The sequence below is a fragment of the Pezoporus flaviventris genome, unplaced genomic scaffold (genome assembly GCF_033815535.1).
Source record: "Pezoporus flaviventris isolate CSIRO_AGI_PZ_B2104156 unplaced genomic scaffold, CSIRO_AGI_Pfla_v1 ptg000045l, whole genome shotgun sequence".
Taxonomy (NCBI): Eukaryota; Metazoa; Chordata; class Aves; order Psittaciformes; family Psittacidae; genus Pezoporus; species Pezoporus flaviventris.
This window is the reverse complement of record NW_026892593.1, coordinates 16,617,752-16,643,492: the sequence shown is the minus strand read 5'-3', so window position 1 is coordinate 16,643,492 and position 25,741 is coordinate 16,617,752. Positions and strand designations below refer to the sequence as shown.

The 25,741-nt window shown below is 37.2% G+C and overlaps 1 protein-coding gene across 1 annotated transcript; it reads left to right on the top strand.

The window, feature by feature from the left end:
- The first annotated feature begins 2,000 nt into the window (after window positions 1-2,000).
- On the top strand, window positions 2,001-21,218 carry MLC1 (modulator of VRAC current 1). Its single transcript, XM_061467520.1, has 12 exons — window positions 2,001-2,139; window positions 2,833-3,016; window positions 5,137-5,226; window positions 7,481-7,534; window positions 7,623-7,724; window positions 13,244-13,345; window positions 14,276-14,347; window positions 14,825-14,941; window positions 15,859-15,915; window positions 17,000-17,122; window positions 18,563-18,730; window positions 20,651-21,218. The coding sequence occupies exons 2-12, from the start codon at window positions 2,837-2,839 to the stop codon at window positions 20,723-20,725; spliced, it is 1,140 nt and encodes a 379-aa protein (XP_061323504.1). The 5' UTR covers window positions 2,001-2,139; window positions 2,833-2,836; the 3' UTR covers window positions 20,726-21,218.
- Window positions 21,219-25,741: the final 4,523 nt, after the last annotated feature.

Below are 25,741 nucleotides of genomic sequence, written 5' to 3'. Positions count from 1 at the left end.
CTTTATTATCACATTGTCTCTTGACAAGTTGTAATTGTAAATCTGTTTTTATCTTTCTGTTTACTGTGGGGATGCTTACATGGCACAGCCCTGACAAATGACCTATTGTCTGCTATAGCTGCTTCAGGCAGTCTGACCTCGTTCAGTGGTCATTTCAGTGGTGGAAGTAAGTAGTTCTTTGTAGCATCTCATGATTTGATTTGATTTTCATGCCGTGATATCTTTTGGCGTAACTTACAATAGAAACTGTTAATTTGTAAATCCTTTTCAGAAGCCTGTAATATTTGTCAGCATTGTTCTATTTCCAGCAGTATTTGTGTAGGTTTCCTATGCACTTTTAAAATTAGAAGGAATTTCTTTGTACAGTACCTTTGTACCTTACCTACCATTAGAAGATCTTGGCCTGTGACTTGTGCTTTGGCTACCCAATCTTTCTGTGTGCTTGTATATACACAAAAATGACTCAAGACTTTTTATGCAATCAAGAACATAAAATGAAGAGAACCTAAAATAAGGGACCCAGAAGATTTTTAGAGTAGTGACTAAAGTTTAAGTGGGTTTTGTTGACACTGATGCAGAATGCAGAGGGTACAGTAGTTGTGTGGTGAAGCTCTGTGCAAAAAGGAAAATGGCAAATACTGAGAACTGCACAGTGAAGGGAGGAGAAGAAATTTCACCATAACCAGCAGAAGTACTGCAGTGCCATGCTTGCGAGAGGAGCCTTTCAGATACAGTACTGGCTGAAACACTTGGAACTGTGATCAAAAGGTTCTAGGTTTTGAGCCCTGTTCTCTTCAGTGGCACAGGACTTTATAAATTCTTTTTTATTCAAAGAGATCAGATCAGTTAAATACCCGAATAGCTCCCCAATTTTGTGTAAAAAAAAAGACAAAAGAAAAAGTTGATACCTCTAAGTTGGTCGAAAGGGATAAACGATGATCCTGTTTTAGATCTATGGTAGTTTGTGTTAGAGCAAACCAGTACCTAGCATTCATTGAAAACAGAGGGCTTAATTACTTATTTGCTTGGCTACAGTCTTTTTGCCCCTTTTCCTAATACAGTTTACAGCTGTGTCTGGTGCTGTCGCTGATTTCCATATTTCAGTCTATTAAAACAACTGTAACATTTTAATATTCTTTCAGTATTGGCTGACATGACAAGAAGAACAAAATCTGCAGTCCTTACAAAGTGAGAAGTTGTGCTGTTCTGAAGTTTCTCTAGCATACTTTAAAGGTGATGCCCTTCAGAGTACTGAAGATTTGATTGTGTCTTGGATACAAGAGTTTTTAAAGTTTGGACAAAAGACCCTGTCATCGCTGTAGCTGTCAAGGTGCCAACATCTTCAAGATAAAAGCATTCTTTTCTTTTTTTTTTTTTTTCCCCATTGCCTAATAGGCAGCAGGACTGCATCCAACGTGCACTGGCCATTGCATGTCACTGCTGCCAGCTAGAGCTAAAATACATTGTTTAGTCATCATGGTGTTCTGTAAGTATGAATGTCAGCACAATTGGAGCATGCAGGGTTTATCTGGACACTCTAGAAAACTAGTGTTAGTTGAAAAAGATAGAGTTCTACAGTGAAGGTAATATTCTTGATAGATTTCTAACTCTTAACTTTCTAACCTCCCAACTGTTTGTGATACTTGAATACTTGAATTTTTATCTGCAGTGTATTTTAGGGGAAACTGCATTGTAAGTAGTGTTTGCTCTTTTGAAACAAGAACTGATTGTTGAATATTGTTATCATGGGCTGGTAGAATAACTGAAAATGGTAGAATGTGAAGGAGGTTTTTTCCTGAAGATGCCAAGTAAGGGATAGTACTCAAATAAAAAAGAGACTTGAAACTTTTTGAATTTGTTGGTCTGATTTGGAAGCAGCCCTATGAGAATGTAGTACCGTCATTTTCTAGTGTGTTCTGTTAATTAAAATTCAGGAGGCATTTCCCTGTTCCCTGGCTTAACTGAAGTTCTTGCTGTGCTTTTGTTCCGTATCTGAATAGATGTTGTTGAAAGCCAAAGTGTAAGGGAGAACTTTTCAAAGACGGCATGACTCACTGAACGGTGAGAATATCACAAAGTGTACAGGCAGCTGTGTTCACAGGACTGTTCTAAACTTGACAGTTAACTTTTCAGTTGAAGGTAAGCATGAAAGTTTTTAACTGTTGAAAAATCTGCAGTAACCTAATTCTAATATAAGGTACTCCTCAAGATATTTGAACAGATTGGCAATGAGATGAACAAAAAAGGGCTAAGTGAACGAGAGAAATGGTTGATACTGGGTAAATTAGAAACAGTTTGCTGTAGCTAAGTTACTGAAAGTATGTGAGTTCATCGGATTCACAGTGAAGTCTGACATTTTATATACCCGATAAGAAGTGTTAAAGTAAAATGGAAGTTAATATCTCATCCGGTTTAACTTTGCTTTCTGTCCTAGAGTTGTTTGTGGGGTTTTGTTTTTTTTTGTTTTTTTTTAAGAAAAAAGAAGATAAAAAATCTGTGGTTAGTTACCCTTAAACTAAGCACCTCCAAAATGGTTCTTAGATCTTGAAACAAAAGTCTATTACGGTATCACAGATACATAAACATTCATAATGCTGCATTGTTATGAATCATTGCTACAGGATGTAATTTATTTATAATATGCAAGTAAGTTGTTTGCATGGTTACATATTTGGAAATGTAAATACAGCTTGTTACTAAATATTGCTTTTATTTATTTTATTTTAAGTAAACAACCTGGAGTTGAGCACTGATCTGACTGTGTGAATTATATTTTTGGTCTTTCTTCATCATTTACATTTCCATTATTATTATTCAACTGCCTTTGTGAAGTGTTATGACCAGGGAAGAAGGTTACAGAGAAGAATTTAGCTATGACAGGATGCCAACTTTGGAGCGGGGAAAACAAGAGAATGGAAATTATATACCAGATATCAAATCCAGTGACCTCCAGCTATCAAAAAGGCTGCATCCGTGCTTTAGTTACAAAACATGGATCTTTTCTTTGCTGATGGGAGTAAGTACTTTAAATGATACAAGATTTAAGAATGTAGGTGAGGTCTTACTGCCCAGTAATCTGTTTTGTTCCATGTTGTTTGGGGACTCAAAGTTCCATCACTGGTAGCATTGAATATAAATGTTTGTACAGAGAGGAACATATTTAGCAAATTTAGAATGTAACGCTTAATTGATGAATGGTATTCTTCAGATAATTGCACTAATCAAAGATGCTATATGAAGGCTGATTTTTATTTTTATATTAATCATATAACATAAACAGAGATTAAGTGTGGTAGTGGTAAATATCAACCCATCTGTATGTATAAGCAGTGCTTGTTGGTAAAGGATGTAAAGTATCCTGATCATATGCATTCTTTTAACATATTTTTAACTGGTACAAGTACTTTACGTGCCATGATAGTATTGTCATTAAATTAATATGGCATTAAGTATACATATGGTACTTTTCTGCCACATTAATCTTTCAGGGTTCCATAGTCATGTAGTTATTTGGTAGACTCTTCATGTAGTGAAGTATATACTTGTGTTTCTTACATGAACATCATGATGATGTGAAGATTTGTGTCACTGCTAGAATTGTAGGACTTGCCTGTACATCATGTGCTCCTTCATGTTCTGAGCCAAGTTAATTAAACTTCATTATAGTAATTAGAATTTGGTCTTTTTGTGTCAGCTCGTGTGTTTTGAAGAGCAATTTTTATTAAGAGCTGAAATATTTCGCTGTTAATACAGTAATTACTTGTTTTTGCACAGTGAATAAAAGAATTGCCTTATTTTCATGGGCTCAGCTGAACATTTTTTCCTTTCTTTCAATCTGCAAAACGTGGATTTCCTTTCAGATGTAGTTACATTAAGAAAAAGATCAAAAGAAGAGCTGCTTTCTTTGCATTAAATTGTCTCAATTGTCAAAGACAACAACTGATTGTAATTAACTTCCTCCTTTTTACTGAGTTGTTGTGAAAGATTGAGAACACTGATGTTTAATGATAATTTGCTAAAAGTCATTATCAAGAAACATGGATTTTATGGATAAATGAAAATACGATGTTATTAATAAACTAGTCCAATCCATTCCAATTTAAGTTTTCTCCCAAGTAGTTAATCTCCCTCAGCTCTTCTGAAAGACAGTGTCCAAAAAGTCTCTATGCTGAGCAACAGAAGTCATAGCGAACAGAACTCTACTTCAGGGAACAGTTTCAAACTGTAGAGTGACATCAACGTGGCTGCTAGTATGGGTTGTTCTTGTGCTGGAACAATTCACTGTGCTTCAAGCACAATTTCAAGTTGTGTTCTATAAATACTGTTCTTCCAGTCTGCCAGAATTCCCTGTGTGTGTGCTTATACACACACATACACTCTTTATTTTCTGTAATTTTTTGACAATGACTTTTTAAAGACCCCCCATAATTTTGTAACATGAAAAAATGCTTAAATAAAAGCCATTCTGTCTCTTATCTTCCCCAGCCACTTCAAAGAAATGCCTTCTTAGAAATGACAAGCAAAAAGAAAAATGTTAGTAGAATACACTGATCATTTGTTGTTGAGATTGTAACTGTGATAGGAAATAAACAGAAAGAGTTAGCAAGGGAACAGGAGTTGGAACATTAATGGGTGAGCAACTGGAGCAAAGCAGGAAGAGAGCTTGGGGACAGGCAGGCATGTAGATGGAAAAATTATCATTAAGTATCCTAATACTATTTTTGTTACTGTGTTCTAGTTGGTACCTGCCCAGCTGCCCATATGCTCAATGAAAGTTGGTGGAACCAAGCAGGGAATGCAAAGTAGAGGTTTAGCTGAGGCTTCTGAAACATTTTTACGCCTGAACACTGCAATTACCTTTTGAGCCTTTTATTAGGAATATGCCAAATCAGGGCACAGTGCTTGACTCAGACATGATTATATTGTTCAGTATTAAGTCCTGGTAACCAGCAAAATGTCATATCCAGGACTCAGCATGTTTTGATATTTTCCTTCAAAATTATTCACACAAAGACTGCATTATTAAATGTTCATCAGTAGCTTAATTTGAAAGGAGTTACTGATTTCTATCTGACCAGTTGCTTTTTTTAGAAAATATTTTATTCATATTGATTTATCTTATTTGTTACTTTGCAGACTTGCCTCCTTATCACTTCTGGATTTTCACTATATCTGGGAAATATTTTTCCATCTGAAATGGATTACTTACGTTGTGCAGCAGGTTCAGTAAGCATTCTTAATTATTTGCTGTGGCCATTTGTCAGCAAAATCAATAGTAAATAATTTTTGTAGGTTTATTATCTTTTATTCTGTCTTTTTACTACTACCTCATGGACGATTTAATTCTATTCATTAAAAGAGTTTTCATCTCATGGTTAAAGGAATAAAGGTTGTCATAAAGATAACTGGTTTGTGCTCCCATTTTTGTTAACCAGCTCACCATTGGCATGGGGTAGTTAACTGCATGAATGTTTTTTTTGTGCCTGATTCTAAGAAAGTTTTACAAATTTTTGCATTGTTATGTATCTGGGGAATTTCCTGGCTAACTGTTATCAGAATGTATTTCAGATTGTATTTTGAAGTATTACTTATTCAGTTTATTTTGCTGTAATATCCAAGTACTGAAGCAGACTAAAGTTCTCTTGAATATTATTATTTTATTAGTAAAATATGCTTTAAAAATGTCTGACATTTTCCAAAGTCCAGTATTTTTTACTATATTTTTAGGGACTCCTTTTTTTTTCTTACTATACGTATATATGCTTGATCTACAGATCTGTGTGCATCAGATGAGTCTGATGTACATATTTTGTTCATGGCAGGATTCTGTTCTATCATTGTTATTTTCACAACTTGATTTGCAGATCTGTTTTAAGTTAGGTGCAATACCAATGTTTTACTTAAACATGTCCCGGCAGTGAATAAGTTGCTGCTTATGTTTCTGCTAGAGATGTTAGAATAAAGTTGAAGTAATTTTTGATGTTAGTATCTTCACTGATGTGTTATTCTCTGCCATGTTAGTTGCTGAGATGTCTTTTTTTCTGCCCCAAATCTTGTATCTTTGAACTTTGTATTTATTGAGAATTTCCAAAGATCTGGCAGATGCAGAAGGTTATCATGTTTGGTTTGAAAGCCTTGCTATGGATGAAGATGTGCACATTTGGATGTCTGTGAGCAAGATGGTACAGCTCCTACTGTTGGATTTTGGAGTCAATACAGTTGTAAGAGCCTAGAAAGCTGTATAGCCAGCTGGCCACTAAGTATGTAGTTCAGCATGAGCTGAATTGCTCTCTAGACTTACTTAAACATCTTGATTAGTAGTAAGATTTGGTTGCCTAAACATAGTCACATAGTGTTCCTGAGACCCTAGGGTGTCCAGGACATTAAAAGATGTTTTAATTATGTTAAGTACAGGTCATTTAGGCATTAGGGAAGTGTTGCCAAGGACTTTAAATGTTGATATTAATCAAGTTATAGTGGTTCCATTGTTGGCCAGTCTCAACACAGTTCTGAAGAACTTTGTAAAAACTGATCTATTGAGTCAAAATACACTCTAAGAATTGTGCCTGGGATCTCCACTATGTTCAGTAGGAACCCTGTTTCTAAACTTAAGGGCAGAGCTAAATGGAAAAACCATGCCTAAGTGAAAAGTTTTACAAAGCAATTTCTATACCCCTTAGCTATTGCCCACCACAATAGATACAGTACCATTACAGGTCCAACTCTATCTTACACAAATTCATAAAGTTACAACAATTCTAATAAGAAAAATAAAAATATATTCAACTAAAAAATCATATTTCATGTTAAATAATGAATTATATAAAAAATGCTGTATTTCTTTACAGATGTCTTTGCAGACATCTTTACACACATCTGAACACTAATGCCCTTAAGTTCTGATGTCCTTAAGCACTGATGCCTTTAAGCACTAATGCTCTTAAGCTCTGCCCTTAAGTTTAGAAACGCAGTTCCTAGTGAACATAGTGGAGATCCCAGGCACAATTCTTAGAGTGTATTTTGACTCAATAGATCAGTTTTTACAAAGTTCTTCAGAGCTGTGTTGAGACTGGCCAAATTTTAACTTACACAACTATGACTTTGTCTGTTTAAAATAGTCTGGAGGCCCAGTTTGGGAGTAGCGGGTATTTTTCTTTTGCTCGCAGATCTCTAGGCCTTCTAGAGTTAATTTAAACTAACAAAGGCATGAGAAGCCTCATGAAAGACTTTCTTTCTTTTACTCATCACATTGTTCTGGGTAGCTAGTCAAAACTGAGGGGTGTGGAGGGATATGGATGGATACGGAATCCACTGGTTATAATTAATGAGCTCAGACAAGAGTGAAACTTCCCTCAGAGTTTGTGATCTTCTCTTTCTCCTAGTGAAATATGAATTCAGACCAAATAAATGTATATATAGAAATATGTATAAAAACCTTTGTGCAGAATATCCCACTAGTCTTCTCTTTTCATTTTTCCAGTGTATTCCTTCAGCAGTTGTGAGCTTTGCTATAGCAAGGAATAAAATTAATGTGGTAAGTATATTTTACTATCAGTTATCTCCCCCCACTCGCCCCTGGTGGTTAAAATGAGAAAGAAACCCATTCTGAAACTTTTTTTCAGATACCCAATTTTCAAATTTTGTTTGTCTCTACATTTGCTGTTACAACAACGTGTTTAATTTGGTTTGGATGCAAACTTGTCCTCAATCCATCAGCTATAAATGTAAGTTACTGAAACAATTCCTAATTATGCTACATTGATTTTTGTTAAAAAAAAGGTGGTGGGAGTTGGGTGGATATTACACATAATTACGTTGTCAGCACCCTGATATTCCTGCTTTAGTCTATGAGGAGTTCATCTAGGAGTAACTTTACTTTTCTGAGTAAGGCAAGATTGGAAACTTGACATTGGAGATGAAAATTTACATGTCTAAAAGACACATGATGCAGATAATTTAGAGGAGATAAATATGGAAACAACTTTCCTGTCTTTTATTCAAAGTTCAAACCCATGAATTAAATCTTCAAATGTGATCCAGTTTTATTCACTGACTTTATTTTTCTACTGGCTATAGCAAGTTTTGGTGTGTTTTTTTGTTTGGGTTTTTTTTGAAAGAGTGGATTCAGAAGAGAAAATGGAAAATGAATTAGTAGCTCATTTGTAGATTAGCCAGCTTTTAGGGATGAATTGTACTGAAATGAGAATATGTCCAAACAGTGCTGCTTCTAGGACATTTAATCATCAGATTAAGTACAATCCTTTCTTGGATTTTCTTTAGTGGATAGTTTTGTTTATGAGGCCACCAGCAAAGGAACTTTTGATGAACATTTTTCTTATACATCATCAACAAAGAGAATGAAGCAGTTTTGTCATTTGAAGCACACATATTTCATGCTGGGAAGAGTTAACTGTGTTTGAGTCACAAGCGTTGGTAGTCTGAGCAGAACAGTAGTGCTATAGGGTGGTTTTGTTACTTCTTTTCTTTCTTTTGCTATGGTAAAATGTCCTGAGACCTCTGTACTACATAAGGCTATTACATGTATGAGTGTATAACATAGTGATAGGTATTATCATTATTATTGATGAATATTCATAATAAGACTATCGCAGAAGAGCAGTCCTCAGTACACTGGCATACATTTCATATAAAGGTTAATGACTACTCTCATGTGCTGTTGTTCAGTTCTCCCATCATATCAGCTGTTGTTGAAACCAAGAGCTCAGCAGTAATAAAGGATCCCTATAATAATACAGCAAATTTGAATTAGTGTTAGTAATGAAAGACTTTTCTCATTGGAAACCAGTGCAGAGATAGAGTATGCTTTGGAGTTATTTGTGCTATTTTAATACCATCACAGAAGCTGAACTTTTAAATTAACTGTGTTTACTTTCCTTTAGGAAGTGCAGTATATTAGGCCAATACTTACAAACCTGCATTTTAAATTAGATAACTAAGTTTAGCTTCACATGTCTATCTGTGCAGATAGCCTAATTTTCAGAGAGGTGGAATCCTGCAGTCAAGGAGAGCTGTGAAGATTTAGCACTCTGGACAGTCAGATCACTTGAATTCAAGCAGTACTGGCTTTACAGGTGGCAGTTTTGCCCTGTGTTTGATGGGACAATGTCATGGTCCCCTGCGTTCTGTGTGTATCTCAGGACAGCTTACGCCAGTCAATTCTTTGCACAGCCTTTCCTATCTTATTGCTAGTGTAGCAGTTCATGCATTTGCCCCCTCAAGTGTCTTAGGCTGTTGGAACTGAAGTAATCAGAAGACAGACTTGGGGGTATTGCCTTTTCCCTTTTCCTTCTCTTTCTTGGTAGAGAGTTCAAATATTAGAAACCAGTCCAAGCACTCTGGGAGAAACCAGCAGAGAAGTACGACTGGAGACTACTAGACCCTTTGCATTCCTTTCCCCTGGTAGACAGGATCACAGTGCTGTTGGGACAGTGGAGGGATATGTCTGCTCAGGAAAGGTGGGCCCAAAGGATGCATTTTGCCACCACAGCAGTTTTTTATATCAAAGAAATAGTCCCAGTGTGATAAAATCAGTTTTGCATATGCTTTTGAGAAGCTTTGAGCTGGCGCTGGGTTTAAGGGCTAAACTTCAGCTGCATACTTTTGGAGTAGTTTTTAGATTGCATAAAAATTTGCATTTTCTATTTTTAAATATTAAAAGCTTTTGTATTTTCAAGGCAGACGAAACCATTTGAAAAAAGGTTATGTTAGACTGGAAAAGTGACAATTTATAACAAGGCAAATTCTCTCTGTGGCAAATGTTAAAATGTTAGTTGTCTGCAATAGCATACACAAGATATCTTTGGTTTTGTGGTTTTAATTTTTTTCACTCCTGATTGCGTGCCCATGCCATGTCATTGATCACTGAACAAAGATATGTCAAGATAACTGTGCAAAGCTGGCTCTGAAGACTTTTTGAAACTTTCTGAGTTAAGAGTTACTCATGGTGCTGACCCTCTTCTTTGAAGGATCCTGTTTCAGTGGGACAGTCTCACTGTTTGGCAGCTCACTGCCAGCTGTTTTCCATTGCCCATGTGGTACAAAGAAAATGTAGGATACCATCTCTAAATGTTCTTTCATCATCGCATTTATTTTCCCTCCCCATGGGAAACTGCACAAGAAAATAATACTTGGTCTGATGTGAAATCACTGCCTGTAGTTTAAAAGCAGTAAGACTCATAAAAAGGTTAAGTCTATCCAATCAAGGCAATTCACATTTAACACCCACCCCACCCTCCTTATAAACAACCTGGGTAATTCTTCATTAGTGTTACTTATCTTGATGGATAACTCTACAAAATTACTTTAGATAAATGGAATGCAAGATACAAGACACATCCTAGGCTGTGACTCTGTGACACCATTCCAGTAGGGTGCAGTTCTGTAGTTAGTGTGCGATAGATGTGAAGGATGGATAGAATGGGTATATATAAACTGTCACTGCTGCCATTCGGTTACTTCCCAGCTCTCAGTAGGAAGCCTGATAGCTGAAAATGAGTGGAACCTTGTGCATGCTGGCCACTGCAACTGAAAGTGTCCGGATCTTGAACGGAATTCAAATTAACTCCAAATTGAGTACATACATTTATTGTCCCCTGGCGAGTTAAGTGTCTGTACCTCCATTGTAGTCGAGATGATACAGTCACTGGGGCTCTGCAATACAGTCTTGTTTGCCTTGGCATAGATGGCTAAGGCAGGATTCTGTGACCTGAACCTAGATATCTCTCATTTTAAAAATGCTGTGACATATTCTGCCTGAGTGCTTCTTCTAGTCTGGGTAGGTGGGATTGTCCCATCAATTTTGTGTCATACATCCCATTTATGCAGGCATGTCCAATATGCTCGAGTATTTCAAATGGCATTAGCAGCCAGTATAATTGAACCTCACCTCTAGCAACTGGTTTGTCCAGTAGCTTTTGTGGTTTCCCCTCTTGTGTGTGTAGACTGGGTCTCCACTGGCAGTAGTGGAAGTGTAGGCAATGTGGGTGCACACAGATACTGGAGTGCAGGTGCTTGATTTGGTTACCTGACCATAAGCATTTGTCTCCATTAGGTATGGGCTCACTTATCCTGCCTTGCTCCAGCCATTGGTCCAAGAAGGCTTCAGTCTCCTTTAGGTCACTTGTCATTATTTGCCAGACCTGTGCAGTTGTCTTCAAACATCTGTAGGATATCTTAAATCATATCACAAGTATATATGTAAGCAACTACATTGAACTTTAAATGATTTAAATTTGAAATTTAATTCAACCTTTTCATACATTTTCAGAGAGCCATGTTTTTAATACCTGGTGCAGATTCAGAGTAAGTTGGATTAGTTTTGCTAATCTACTACTTTCTACCCAGTTGCACTTGCATTTTCCTTAGTCATGGAAGAGGATTAGGGACACAGTTTACTTGGTTCTCTGTATCCAGTGGTAGATTTTATGTACAATGGTAGTTGTAGAGAGAATTTTCTTCAGTGCTTAAAAATCTAACATTGAATTTCCCATTGTTACAGATGGTATAAAGAAGTACTTCTAGCTTTAGTTGTATTTGTGTTAAAAAAAATAACAAACAAACAACAAGCAACAAACCAGAACAACTAAACCACCTAAACTCCAAAACTGGAGATATTTTCATTTTTGTCTAAAGGCATTGAACTAATTTTACAAGTGGAAGGCTCTTTCTGATGTAGACATGTCATATCAGAAGAAAACATATTGGAAAGATAAAAGTTAAATTAAAAATTTTGATTTATTTACTGTTACTTTGCCAGTTTCTGTTACTTACTTCCTATACGTAGCACTAAAGGAGCTAGTCAATCCATGTAGTTACAGTGCTGGACTCAAACTTGTATGTCCCCTTGGCACTGCACTGTACAGCGTGGCCTTGCTGGCCCACGTCAGTACCAGCACTATGTGTCAAAACACATCGAAATCGCAGGAATTTACATGCTGGATTAAATTGTTCTGCAGGCCACATGTTTGGCACCTTTTGCCAAATAATATCTTCATTCTTTATGCCAGCACTTTCCCTAGAAGCTTACTGCTATGACATTTATTGCTGTTAATGCCTCTAGTACAACTGTACATTGTGTTGTGTAATGCAAGGCACATAGTTCTAGTTATGATTTCCTGAGAAGGATGGTTTTCAATGCCCCCAAAAGCCTCTCAAATCTGCCACTTACGTTCTTTTTCAAAATACATGTGCTACAAGATACATGCCAGAGAAAAACTGAAATTCAGTCATCTATAAAGCAGGTCTGACATGAAGGAGCAATCTAATTTTGTTCTAAGTCATTGAACAATGGTTTGCTATAATTGCATAGGTTCTGGATGGAGTCAGTTGTCCCTAAACTTGTGGTACTTTGCCCAATGGCCTGAACTAACCACCAAATGTTTTCTTGGGCTGCCAGTGGAAAAACATGGTGGTTTTGAAGACAAGAGGGAGATTCTACTGCTTAACTTGTGTGTCTCTAGAAAATGATTCAGCCCATGTGTCTGCCTCTTTCATGAGATAATAAGGAACCAAAGAGAAATATTAGGTGTTACATTCATTAGTTGTCTCCTGAAGATGAGAAAGATGCCAGGAAGAATGGCAGCATCCATGTTTCAATATTGTAGTGTGTTAGACCTGCAAGAGTTTTGGTGGCACTAAGAGTATTCATCAGTGTTCTGCTAGGACTAGGTAGAGCACAGACCTAGGATTCTTGGCCCAGTTCCTTGGATTGTGCAGTCATTCAGCATTAGACAGTGTATTGCACCACTTGGATTACAGCATACGGGTTAGGATCCTGTGACCCTCTTTCCCCTTTGCAATGGATTGCCTTAGCACCTGGGCTACTCGGGCTTGCTTTTGTTTGTCCTCTTTCTGTTCCTGTGAATCTTCCAAGATCTCCTGCAGTGTTCCGGTTTCACATGGAAGGTCTTGCAAAATGCAGATGTACCCAGCAATCACCCCGTTGTCATTAAGTGCTCTACTGGAAGACAGTGATAAAATTTTCAGGCAGAATATTCAAATAAATGTTAATTTATTAGGATATGCATTCTGGGCATTATGTAGACAGATAAGTGTTGTCCTAGAAATTCATCAAGAACAAAGAAAACAGCAAGATATTTAATTAATAGATATGTCTGAATGTCACAGAAAATTGACAGCCTCTTGAATTCTGCTAGACCCTGCCCCCTCCTTTATTTTTAATATAAAAGATGTAACTCATTTATGTCTGGGATTTTACTGACAGATAAATTTCAACTTGATTCTACTTATTCTGCTGGAAATTTTCATGGCAACTACTGTGATCATTTCAGCTAGGTCTACTGAAGACTGCTGTACGAGAAAGAAAGTAGGTATCTTTAAGGATTAAAAATGTCTTTAAAAATGTCTTTCTGGGTTTATTTTTTTGTGTGTTAACAAGTACTGGATTTTCCTGTATTACATACTTAGACAAGTTACTGGCAACTCCAGTATATACTTCATATTATGTGGTTAAACTAGATTTGAAGAATAAATAAAAGTACTGTACTAAACAGTAATAGTATATTCTATCTTTAGCTGTGTAAAGGGTCCTGTGCAAAATGTCTTGTTGAAATTATACAGCACTGGGTTCTTCGAATATCTTGTGGCCTGGCAGATGTTTTAGTTCTGTTTTGTAGAACAAAACTTAATGCTGTATGAAACATTAGAGTACTGTGACTTCTATTTATACAAGAGATGCCTTTTCGAAGCCTGAAGTGGGGATAGTATTTGTCATGTATACCACAATGAATATTGGCTCAGGATTTGGAGCAATAGGTGAAAGTTTCTTTAGTCACAAGTGCTCTCCCAGATTCCACCCTCATTTTTACACAGCAGTAGTTCTTTTAGGTAATAATGAAGCAAATGTGCCATGTCATTTTGTGTTCCAGTGGAAGCCTTGCTTGCTAGATAAAACTCATCTAATGTCCTGACCTCCTTCAGTTGCTGCTTAACCACATCAGTAAAATCTGAAAGCTCAGGAAGAAAGTATGTGTGTTTAAGGTGGAAAGGGGAGACGAGATGACAATATTTGATTGTTGAATGGTAGTTGTGCAACAGCTAATCTGGGACTACCTTATTTGTTTTAATGTGACTGATGTGGTCTAGCACTGGTGAACACCATGGTATGTCACCGTAATCTCTCATGAGCCAGACACTGCATGCCACCGTTAGGGTCTGTAACAGGTTGTACAGGATATTAGAAAGAAATGTATTGCTTTGTATATTTTTTGATCATGATTTTTTTATTCCCCTCTAGAATACTGCATATGACAGTACAATCGTTTTGAGCAATGTCAGCTTTCCTACTCGAATTCTGAAGTCATACTCGGTAAGAACAGTGTTGTTTTCTTTCATTAAATCAATTTGTTCTTTCATCTTCCTAAGTGCTAAGGTGCTTTAAAGCTAGAAAAAAATCAGCATAAGTTTTTTAAAGTAAGAACAAGGACAAGAAATGAGAGCTGTATCTTAAAATATTCCTTTTTAGAATATTACAAGATAAATATAACAACAGCCATGGGTAATAGGAATGAAACAATGTAATGACTTAAGGATGAATAGTATAAATGGAGCTCTTGTTCAGTGGAGCTAATAAATGAGAGCATAATTATGTATAATGAGGCTGATCTTATTTTCACTTAAGTCAGGTGGAGTTTTGCTATATTTTACATCTGAAGAACACTGACTTCATATATAGCTAATAGCACAAACACATTTTTTTCTCCCAGTGAGTTCCTTTCTATGTGCCAATAGGAAATTTGGTGTTCAAATGCACTTTTAATAATTTGTGTGCTCTTCTTTGGTTTAGGTGATTGAGGTGATTATAGGAATTTCATCAGTATTTGGTGGAATAATTGCTTTGAATATGGATGTTCTAGTCTCAGGTCCATATCTTTCAGTAACATTCTTTTGGATTTTAGTTGCTGTAAGTAGTGCAAAATGAAGGTACTCTTTTAAAACAATGTCTTTGACCTCTTTTTTTCTTTTTCCCCTTTCCCTACTGGAATATTTATTTGGCCTTAATAGTAATTGGCACTTGCTGCTAACCAAATGAATTAGTGCTTCAATATACTTAATGTACTCATGCAATACACTTGTTCTATTTTGATTTACAGTGATTTGTTTCTTATAAAATATTTTGATACATTTTCAGTCCTCAGTTCAGTAAAAGGGAAATGAGCTGTATAACAAGTGATATTAGAAGTGAAGTATATCCAAATCCTAGGTTTTAGGACATTTCAGGCTATAAAATAAAAGTTGAGTGTAGTTTCAGTGTGGTAGAATCCTTAGAACATTGTCTTTAGCCTGTCAGACTTAACTGTCTTAAAAGCTTGAGACTGTGCTTGGTAACCATTGTCACTAATAACAGCCTGTAGCTAGGAGCAGTGGATTCTAACAGATGCTGTGCTGCCCTGCTTGCCACAGATTGAACCAGTTGAGAAAGAAGACAGTGACCATTAGATTTATATATGGCTCCTATATCTGGAAAATCCCTCAGCATGAAGTAGAAAAGATAATAAACAGGTTTTTCAGCCATCAGAATTAACAAAGTTCAGTATGGTTTGTTAGATTTTTATGTAGAAGTGTCAGGTTTTGAGGATAATCATATTTCATATGTGTAGTTTTAATACATGGTGCTCATTAAATGCAGGTTAAGAAGTGAAGATTAGTTTTATCTTCATTTGATTAATTGATTTCTAATACTGTCATAATAAGTCTATATAGTTTTACCTTTTCAGGAAGTGTAGGATGTGGTTTGTGACTAGTGGGAATTACTGTAACTCAGTTGTAATTTTTGTGATTTTCAAGTATGTAAATATTTTTTTACGCTTTTTTTATTAGTGCTTTCCAAGTGCTATTGCAAGTCATGTAGCTGCTGAATATCCAAGTAAATGTCTGGTAAGTGTGTAAAATTCTTTGATTTTGTCATTAGAGTGGAATAATGCTAAGAAAGTTTGCCTGTGGTAAGTGAGCATTAATCATATTTGCTCACTTGTTTTTAGTTACTTATACAAAAAATGACAGAAATAGGTAGCATGAGTGTAAGCTGATATTCCTGAAAAGAAATCCAGTATGTCTTTTGGAGACTTGTTTCCACCAATTCTAGAAAATAATTCAAAGGTCTGTAGTTTTGGTTTTTTTTTTAAACTGGCTCTTTGGGAATGGATACTATGATAGGAAAGCAACATACCTCATGGTATGGCCAGAACTGTGTTCATGCTCCGGAGCTGAGGTCCTGTCTGTTCTATTCTCCTTTCATTAAGAGCTGTGGTTTCTAAAAGAAAAAAATGAGGTGTGCAGGGTTCTCTGGACCTAGAACGTATTTTAAAGAAGTTCTTCATCTGCAGGACTAGCAAGAAGGACTAACAATGTTCAGTAGAATGCATTTATTCCTTGACTGTCCCAGATGTGTAGTTAGGCCTCCTTAAAACATCTGTTCTAAGTAATAGTCATGTAACCATATTTAATTTAATAATTGTGCATAACCACAACTGAAGTGAGAATTTGACCCTGTGGGGATGATATTTGAATGAGAACTCGGCTGCTATTGTACAGCAGTACAATATTTGCCTCAAAGCACTCAAACTTATTTACATAGTTATTTTAAGTTGTAAGTCTGCAGTATCTGCTGTTAATTCTCATTACTGCATACAAGCTGAAGAATACATGATGCTTCTATGCTGGCGCTCTAAACTGGGTATTGCTTCTTCTATCTGCATATAAAAGAAACTTTTAAAATCAAACAAAAACCCCATCATCCATATTAAATGAAAAACGAATTACAAAACAACCGTATTTTGCCTAGAAAACTTAATGTATTCAAAGCTTGCTTCTGTATCTCCATGCAGTGTGGATGACTTTTAATATTAGTCTCATATATTTACACAATTCTGTTATGCTTACTTCAAGGAGATGTAGCTTACAAACCAAAATGCTAACTTTGTTTTTATTCTTGTTTAACATTTATTACCCTTTTTTTTAGGTTGAGGTTCTGATTGCCATCAGCAGTGTTACCTCTCCATTGTTGTTTACTGCTTCTGCATACTTATCCTTCAGTATCATGCAAGTTGTTGACATCTTTAAAAATTATCCACCTGCTGTTAAAGTATGTATTTTTATGCAATTGAAAAAATTAACATCTGTCTATTACAGTAGCAACACAAGAATGAATTAGGAAGTATAAGAAGACAAGGTACTGCATTATAAAGATTGCTAAAATGTTACAGAAATTATTCAGAGCTCTTACTTAAGTAATGATAAAATTTTGTGTATGTTAAATATTGTAGACCCCCCCCCCCCCCCCCCCCGAATTACAGCTTTAAAGAAATGGGATATTATTCTAAAGAATCAGTAAAAATAAAATGTAATATGCTGGACTCCTTGAGGTTTTTATAAATTCATAGTATATAAATTACAGATTCTGGATTCACTTGAGGAATGTATTTTTCCTGTTTCTTAGGATGTCTACCAACAGTTGGGATCATAAGCTTATACCTGAAATCATTCTAAAGCCTAGACTGGGGCAGAGAAAAAAAAAAGTTTGCAAATCTTAAGGCATTTCATTATGAAGTGTTACCTGTGCATTGCTGAAGAGCTTTCTAGGGCTTTACCATCAAAGTGTTTAGCAAAGCACTTTGAAGAAAGTGATGGCCAAGGGAGCATTTATGGGGGTTAAAATAGTGTCAGTAAGAGTCTTGACTCGTAGTACATGCTAGTCCTTAAGTAGTCTTGCAATTTTAGGAGAGAGAAGATGTTTATTAGACTGAGATCTTAGCGACTGGAAAACCAGCTTTGGAGTATGTGATCCTGTTCTGTTACTGGAGGAGCATAACATGTTGGACCTCAGGAAGTGGCCACAGCTTACATGTTCTCTGTAAATAGCTTCTCCTGTTGCACATGTTGGAGACAGAACACTGGACAGTTGGTGTGACCCTGCAGAGCATTTCTTACATTCTTAGGCTACTTCTTGTCTGAATGCAGCAAGTGAGAGCTGCTCTGCAAAGGAGGGTGAACAATGGAGCAGAAGGTGGCAGCAAGGCAGACAAGGGCAGTGACCTCCTTGTGCAGTCCTGCAGTACCCCCAAAAAAAAGAAAAACAAGGCAGGTCTGGACAAGCAGGTTCAGCCACTAGTTCAGTGATTGCCAGACAAGTCCATAGTAGTGTGGCAGATCCAAGGTCAGCCAGGAATTCAGGTCAGCAGGGAAGGGTCAGAGCCAGCAAGGCACAGGGCCAGCTGTGACATTGCTCAGGACAGAACCAGCAGCGAGGCTCTATATATTTGAGAATGGTTTTCTCAATTCTGTTCTATTTCTAGAGGAAAAGATCATCTGTCAAATTAACATTTTGCTAAAAATTACTGATCTGTTCTACTTTGAGCAAACTTGGGCATTCAAATTTTAATTAAAGCTTCACGTTGCAATAAACTGTAACATATAATTTGAGTTAAAAAATGAAATCTAGATACAAATCCCAAGAATATGGAGCTGGGAACAGCAGAAAATACTTTATTCGAGTAGTTAACAACATATTCTTATCTGTTTTCAGCAATCGTATGATGTACTTCTGTTGCTTCTGATGTTGATGCTGCTAATTCAGGCATGCCTTACTATTGGAACTGTAATACAGTGTGTAAATTACAAGACAAAAATGAAACTACACGATTCATCATGGACAGCATCACAGGTTAAAAAACAGGAATTCAGAGCAACAGAGGTATGTATTTATACTCATTATAAAATCTAAAAACCTGTATTTTATTTTTTTTTAGTGCTTTGGGTTACTTAATTCAGATCACACTGAAAAGCTGGTCTATAAGACTGTGAAAATGTTCATGCACTGGGGAATTTTGTAATAAATGGATAATATTTTGGTGGTCAAATGGTAACTGGGGCATGACAGACACAATAGCTGTAAATCTGTGACGAGTCCTGTTAAAACAGCTGTAAGGTTAAACCCCCATTTTGTTCTTACTTGTAGTATGGGCTCCCACTTAGAGATGAGGCTCATCATTGTACTAAGATAAAATGATGGTCCTACTCCACAGATCCATAATGGCTATTTATATGTCAGAATGAAGTTACAGAGAAGATGATGGGCCTGTGTGACCATGTTCTGATAATGAGAAAGCCAACTATTAAGAAAGGAACGGACTTTAAATGTGAACAGAAATTTTTGGCTGTGGAATAAGAGCACTTTTCCAAGACCTGCTGTGGGGGAGTGAATTTACTAAGCTGAGGTAGTGCTCTTAATCTCCCCAAACTTCAAATGGGAAGAGTTAGGAACCTGGAGAGTAGGAACAGCAGTGGGCAAGCTGAGTGAGTGGCTGCCTGTGCTGGGCAGTATGAAGTAGTGCACAAAGAAGCATACCTGGAATCCCAGGTCTCAAGATCAGATTTGATTTCCTTCCATTTCCTTCTGCAACTACATGTTCAAGCTGTCATTTCAGAGACAGATATGGCAAATACTTTTTTTAGAGCCTGGTGGTGCCAGTATTACTGTTACCACTTTTCATGTAGTCATTTGGGCCTGGAGTGCTATTTCAGGGATTGGGGGAACCCAGCTTTCTTCAGCATGCAGAGGTTAACTGTACCCATCTCCTAGCACAGCACTGTAGCCCTTAGGCTTTCCTTACCTCTGCTGTATGGAGCAAAGCACCATATCCTTAAAGACTAGGGGAGAGTAACTCAAGTTAGCTGGATGCTTACTGCATGGCCCAGCACCAGAGAGTGTGCTGGATTCAGTCCCTGTGCTAGAAAGAGCATCTGCCTTGAAACAGCACTGGATAGAAAGCATTGAGAACAGAGACTGAAATTAAGTCATTATACAGCTGGTAATGGAAAGTGGAAGCTGTGTATTTATGTCCCTTCAGGTTGCTAGAGCATTCGGTGTAGCTTGCCTGTGTTCTCCATCTGTGTCCTGAGAGTTATGTTGTGCATGAAGGATGAAGCACTCCTGCAACTCATAGTTTGGAATGTAGGGCATGGCACAGCTAAATAGATTTATTTGGGGGATTGTTTCTGAAAGTACTGCTAGTTTGTGAATCACTGAGAAACCGTGTGTGAGTTAAATGCTAAAAGGAGCATTTTGTCCAGGATAGCAACACCTTTTTGCTTACCTTTTAGTATTTAAACACATGAATAATGAAACAGATGAAGTTGTTAGCCCTGCTGGCTTCTCAGAAGTCTGTGTTCTTAGGCAAGACCTTAGCTTGCGTGTATGTATGTAGGTAAATCTTACTTCAGTTGCACTGTAGGGAGTACTTCTGACTTCTGGTACTTCTGACTTCAGGGCAGTCTTCACAGATTTAGGTGCTAGTGCTTTCAGACACGTTTTGGCAAAAAACTTGAAAAAATGGCTCAAATTACATGTTTAAAATAGATATTTGGCCAAGTTTGTTTGTCCCAAATGTCTCAAGTATAATGCAATGTATGCTATTAAGTTTTGTATCAGAAATATGTGTTATGTAATATACAAAATTATGCAGTTTACAATGCATAGAATAATCTGTCAGCTCTGTAACTATTCATGTTTACATTCCCCTAGCTTCTCTCAGATATGTATTTGCTTGAACTTTGCTTTTAAACGAAAGCACTGTTTCACATTTCCATTTGTCTGAAATTTGTCTACTTTCAGGTTTCCAGTAATACCTTAAAGGATTTTGATAAAGACAAAGCCTGGAAAGCAGTTGTGGTGCAGATGGCTCAGTAGTTTGGATTCTGCAAACACAGACTATACAGTACAACCCAGTACAGTAAATCAACTGTTTGAATTAAGGCTTATAAACTTTTCAGTATATTATCAGTAATATGGTTACAGCAGTAGGAACCAAGGAATAATACAGTAAATAATGTGTCTCTCTAATAATTTTTAAATATATTGATAATATTTTTAACACATCTATCTTCTGTTGGTATCTGTATTCTAGTGTTGCTTTACAAGATACCTTTAGAAAAAAGATAATGAGTCATGGATTTATGCTGATGGCAAAGTAAAATATGGCAGTATGTAGTAGGCTTCACGTGTTTGCAGGAGATTGTTATAACTGCAGTTATGCAGTCAGGGTAACTGATAAATGCTTTTGTAAAGTTATGAGTACAAGTCATGATTGATATTTTTGCTTATACTTCACTTTTGTAGGAGTTGTAAAGTTGTTTTGCATGTCATTGCTTTTATATAAATAAAAGTCTTTATTATGTGGAAATTCAAGACTGTGGGTTGACATTTGAATTGGAGAGGTGAAAGCAGAATATTCTCTCCCATTAAGCTCCCATTTCTGGACTGTTAAAGAGGTAAGGGGCTTTTACTGTGAGCACAAGCCACAACATCTACTAGCCAAAAAACACCCAGAAAACCAAATAGAAGCGATTGGCCAAATAGCAGGAGATAATACTGATATTGAAAGAGTATTTTCATATATAAAAATGTATTTTTTGGTATGTTACTTTTCATTTATTTATTTTCCTAACTATCCTTAAAACTGACATAACCTAACTGCCCTTAAACAGGGGATATCCCCCATACAGACTGCCTTTTCCTCCTAGTTGAATTATATGTGTGATCATGTAGAATTTGAGTGCTATAGAAATTTCCATGTTAATAGGCTTTTTGGTGTAACTAGGGAAATAGCTGCTGATAAGTTAGTGGGGTGTTTTCATTGCTTTTCTGGTTTTATCCTTTTATTGGTAGTTTATGAGAGATTCTAGACATTGAATTTCATTATTTTTTAAATAACCCAAATAATTTTTTCAGAGCATGCTGCAAAGCTTCCCTCTTTGCTTTTAGGAAGGGGAAATAGAAAGGTACGTGCAGTGCAGAGCCCTTCAGGTACACTAACATGTTTCTTTTGGCTTTGGGAAAGCTGACAATTATTATGATATTTTAATACATAGAGTTTCAAGTTTAGAGCAGGGCTTATTTAGAGTATGTGTACTATTCCTCTCCAGCAGCTGAAAGTGGAGATTTTTATGAGGCTTATCAGCTGAGCTGACTCAGTGCTGAAAGGGGTTGTCTTCTCTGACCCCTTCCCTTGTGCTAGCCATGGCTGCTGTCTGATTAAACTTGCAGAAAATATATCAATTAAAAAAACAAAAATAGTTTCCTGCTGATTGAGCCAGTTTAGCACACTGCAAACTCATAGTGGCACTCTTTAAGATCTTGGATGTGACTTCATACCCCCTGGAGGTAGAATTAGACTTCTGCCTCACTGGAGGTAGACTGACAGTGTATTTGTCTTCTGTTAGTACTTCCTTTCTACCTTCTCATCATATCCCTTGACTATGTTTTGCCTTGGTCATATGCCCCTTCTCTTCTTCATTCCCTGTTTGAAAAAGTAGACTTTCCCATGATCTTACCAGGACTTACAACTTTAGACTGACCATATAATCAGTTGGTTTGTGTGCAGATCACTGTCAATTATAGTTGGAGTTAGGAGTTTCTCAAAAAAAAAAAATTGCATGTTTTGTGATCTAGGTCTTGTGTTTCTAAAGAGAATCCATGAGATGAAATCTAAATCAGTTTCAGAAACTGGAGTGGTCAGGCTTCCCTGGCAACCCAGTGAGGTTATAATGATTTCCTGTTATTTTTCAAATGTTAAAAGTGCTTTTGTTTGTTACTGACTGGGAAGTTCTGCAGGGAGAAACTGGTAGAAGAAAAAGCGTCATCCATTTTATAAATAGTAGTATCTTACATAAAGTATCTTCAAAAGATGAGGTTTCAATTATTTTTTCTCCCTTGCCTCATGTTACCTGTTTAACGTTAGTATGGGATATTGCACAATAAACTGTTTTTCTGTCCCTATATTTATAGGGAAAACAGCCAAGGAATGAAATAACTGTGATAGAGCTGAATGTGTTGTAATGAATCAGATCCATGCAAAAAGAAAATCATGCTGGCTAGCTTTAAGCAGTTAAGAAAGAAGTGCTCATGAAAACAGTTTATATTGGCCAATTACTTTCTAATCAGTGTTTTGTTAATATCAAGTTAGGACCATCAAATATAAGCAAAGATTACTTTTTATACTTCCTTTTTTTTCAGGAAGGAGAGGTCTACAGGTCTAAAATATCCTTATGTAATGCTTACTGGAGTTTTCCTAGGAGTAGTTTTTTAACATTTATTTTCTACTTAATCTTTCTGTTTCAGTTGTTCAAAAGTCATACCCTCTTTGGTTAACAGTTTATAATGATTCTTTTCTGTCCTGTAAAGATGACCTGTTTTGGGAAAAAAATCTTTTAAAATCTGATACAGCTCCTTGTTGTGTTTTAACCCCAGTCAGTAGCTCGCCCCATGCAGCCACTTGGTTACTCTCCCCTGGTGGGATAGAGGAGAGAATTGGAAGAGTAAAAGTGAGAAAACTCATGGGTTGAGATAAAGACAGTTTAATAGGTAAAGCAAAAGCTCCACACACAAGCAAAGCAAAACAAGGAATTAATTCACCATTTCCTGTCACAGGCAGGTGTTCAGCCATCTCCAGGACAGCAGGGCTCCATCACATGTGATGGTTACTTGGGAAAACAAACGGCATCACTCCCACCGTCCCCCCTTTCTTCTTCCCTCAGCTTCATATGCTGAGCATGACGCCATACGGTGTGGGATATCCTTTGGGTCAGTTGGAGTCAGCTTTTTCGCCTGTGTCCCCTCCCAGCTCCTTGTGCACCCCCAGCCTGCTCGCTGGTGGGGTTGTGTGAGGAGCACAAAAGGCTCTGTGTAAGCACTGCTCGGCAGCAACGGAAACATCCCTGTGATATCAGCACTGTTTCCAGCACAAATCCAAGACACAGCCCATAGCAGCTACTATGAAGAAAATTACCTCAGGCAAAACCAGAACACTTCTAATCCAGGAAACACCTTTTATATAGATGTTTTGTAGTGACCATTTCCTTAAACAAAGGGTGTGGAGCGTTTAGGCTTAACACTTTTCTCCTATGCTTATTGTGAACCATGGAGATTGAAATCCAGATACCAAGAGTTTGTAGAGGTCCTTAAACCTGTATGTTCTGGAAAGAGAATATAAGAGTTTGAAAACACTCTGTGCATAGAATGATTTGTTGTTTTGTATTGCATGGTTCTGTTCTTTATGCCACCAGACTTTAGGCATCCAGAAGGAACTTGGAAATGTGTTCCTGTATTGCCAGCTGTGCTTTCCAGCATCTACAAGAGGCCAAGGGCATCTCCAGGAAGTGAGTTGCTAGAGGTTGCCACAACATTGCATCTTTTCAGAAGTGCCACCAAAGGGGGGATGCTGATGGAGTGACTCCTACCTCTGTACCTCTACACTGTCTGTATAGGGTGTGGCCCATCCTTTCCACTGGCCCCTGTTGACAGAGCAGGGATCATGACTGGTTCTTGGTTGTTTCCAGGCTCACCATTTCACAAATAACCAGGATTAATATCAACTATACTGGAGCTTGTTTTTCTAGACAGAGGCCTTGAGTCACCCAGGCTCAGTTCTGAGGATTACGTCCTTTTTGCCAGCAGCCCTGGTTTAAATTATTATGTTCTGCTGCTCATTTGCCCAATTTTTTTCTTTATTCTTTTTTTTTTCCCCCTTTAACAATGCATGGAGTTTTTAGCAACCTAACTTGGAATTAGATGATCTTTCGAGGTCCCTTCTAACCTAAACCATTCTGCAATTGTATGATTCTAATTTTAGGAAAAGAAAATCTTTAGCAGCTGTGGGTTGTACCCAGTAATTCATAAACATTTATGGAAAAATAGTGGAGAAAAGTCTTCCTTGTACAAGAGGCTGGAGGATGGAAAGGGTGCCCTGCATTGTAGTTGTGAAGATCTTGGGAAGAATGGTAGGGTTCCTCAACAACTTCTCTAATGTGGGTGAGAAAATCTTATAGCAGTGATTAACGCAAAGTGTTTAAGTATAGTTTGCTTGTTTGGCATTTCTAACTAAAAGGACTTGATGATGTGGGGCTGTTGAGAAATTCTAATGGGTCCTGCTTAGAAAACAGTAGGTACAAGTGATGGAACAGAAGAGAGCGGAGGTAATCTAGCTCCTTGTCACCATCCTATGGTAGCTGCTGGGAAGCAGTATTGATGGGCTGGACACAGCATGTGTGTTCACCTGTTTGGGAAGGTGTCTTAGAAGGTCAGTGGTAATGAATAAGTATTGCTTTAAACACCTGCCTCTCTCAGAAGATTTTTCACTGCTTGTTCTGTGCAAAGAAATTAATCTATACTGTTCTGCAGGACTGAGCACTGTGTATGTAGGGTATGTCAATCCCAGCTTGATCTCAAAGTAAAACCACACAACTTGAGCCTCAAAAGTTAAAAAGCTCAGTCTCTTCCTTCAGTATAACTTTATGTATTTTGATTTGGAAAGAAAGAGTCTGAAGGAAAAGAAAATGTGGAGTATCTTTCAGAACAAAATATTGCGAGTTTTAACTGTAGGCAAATGTATATAGGGCAGCATACCTCTGAGCAGCAACTGAGCTCATAGCCTATGTGTTTCTTCAAGAGCTGCAGAATGTGATCTTTGCCCCCTCTAAATGATATGATGTATTTGGGATGCTTGCTTGCAGGTGATGGTAGTTTCTTCCACAGTAGTGATCATTTTCTCTGCCCTCAAGCAGCTGAGGAGTTACAAACCAGTCTGGCCAAGGCTTTAGCATCACCATTCCATCTCTATGGTGAGAGCAGCCTGGTTTCTCATATTCAGGGCAGCAAAATCAGTTTTGTCTGTGCTCAGAGATACTTTGAATTAACCTGGCACACAAA

Excerpts from the sequence above, each read along its gene's own strand:
- MLC1 (XM_061467520.1), top strand. The coding sequence starts at position 2,837 with ATGACCAGGGAAGAAGGTTACAGAGAAGAATTTAGCTATGACAGGATG. Across the intron at positions 3,017-5,136 it reads TCTTTTCTTTGCTGATGGGA|ACTTGCCTCCTTATCACTTC; the intron begins GTAAGTACTTTA and ends GTTACTTTGCAG. Across the intron at positions 17,123-18,562 it reads ATTATCCACCTGCTGTTAAA|CAATCGTATGATGTACTTCT; the intron begins GTATGTATTTTT and ends ATCTGTTTTCAG.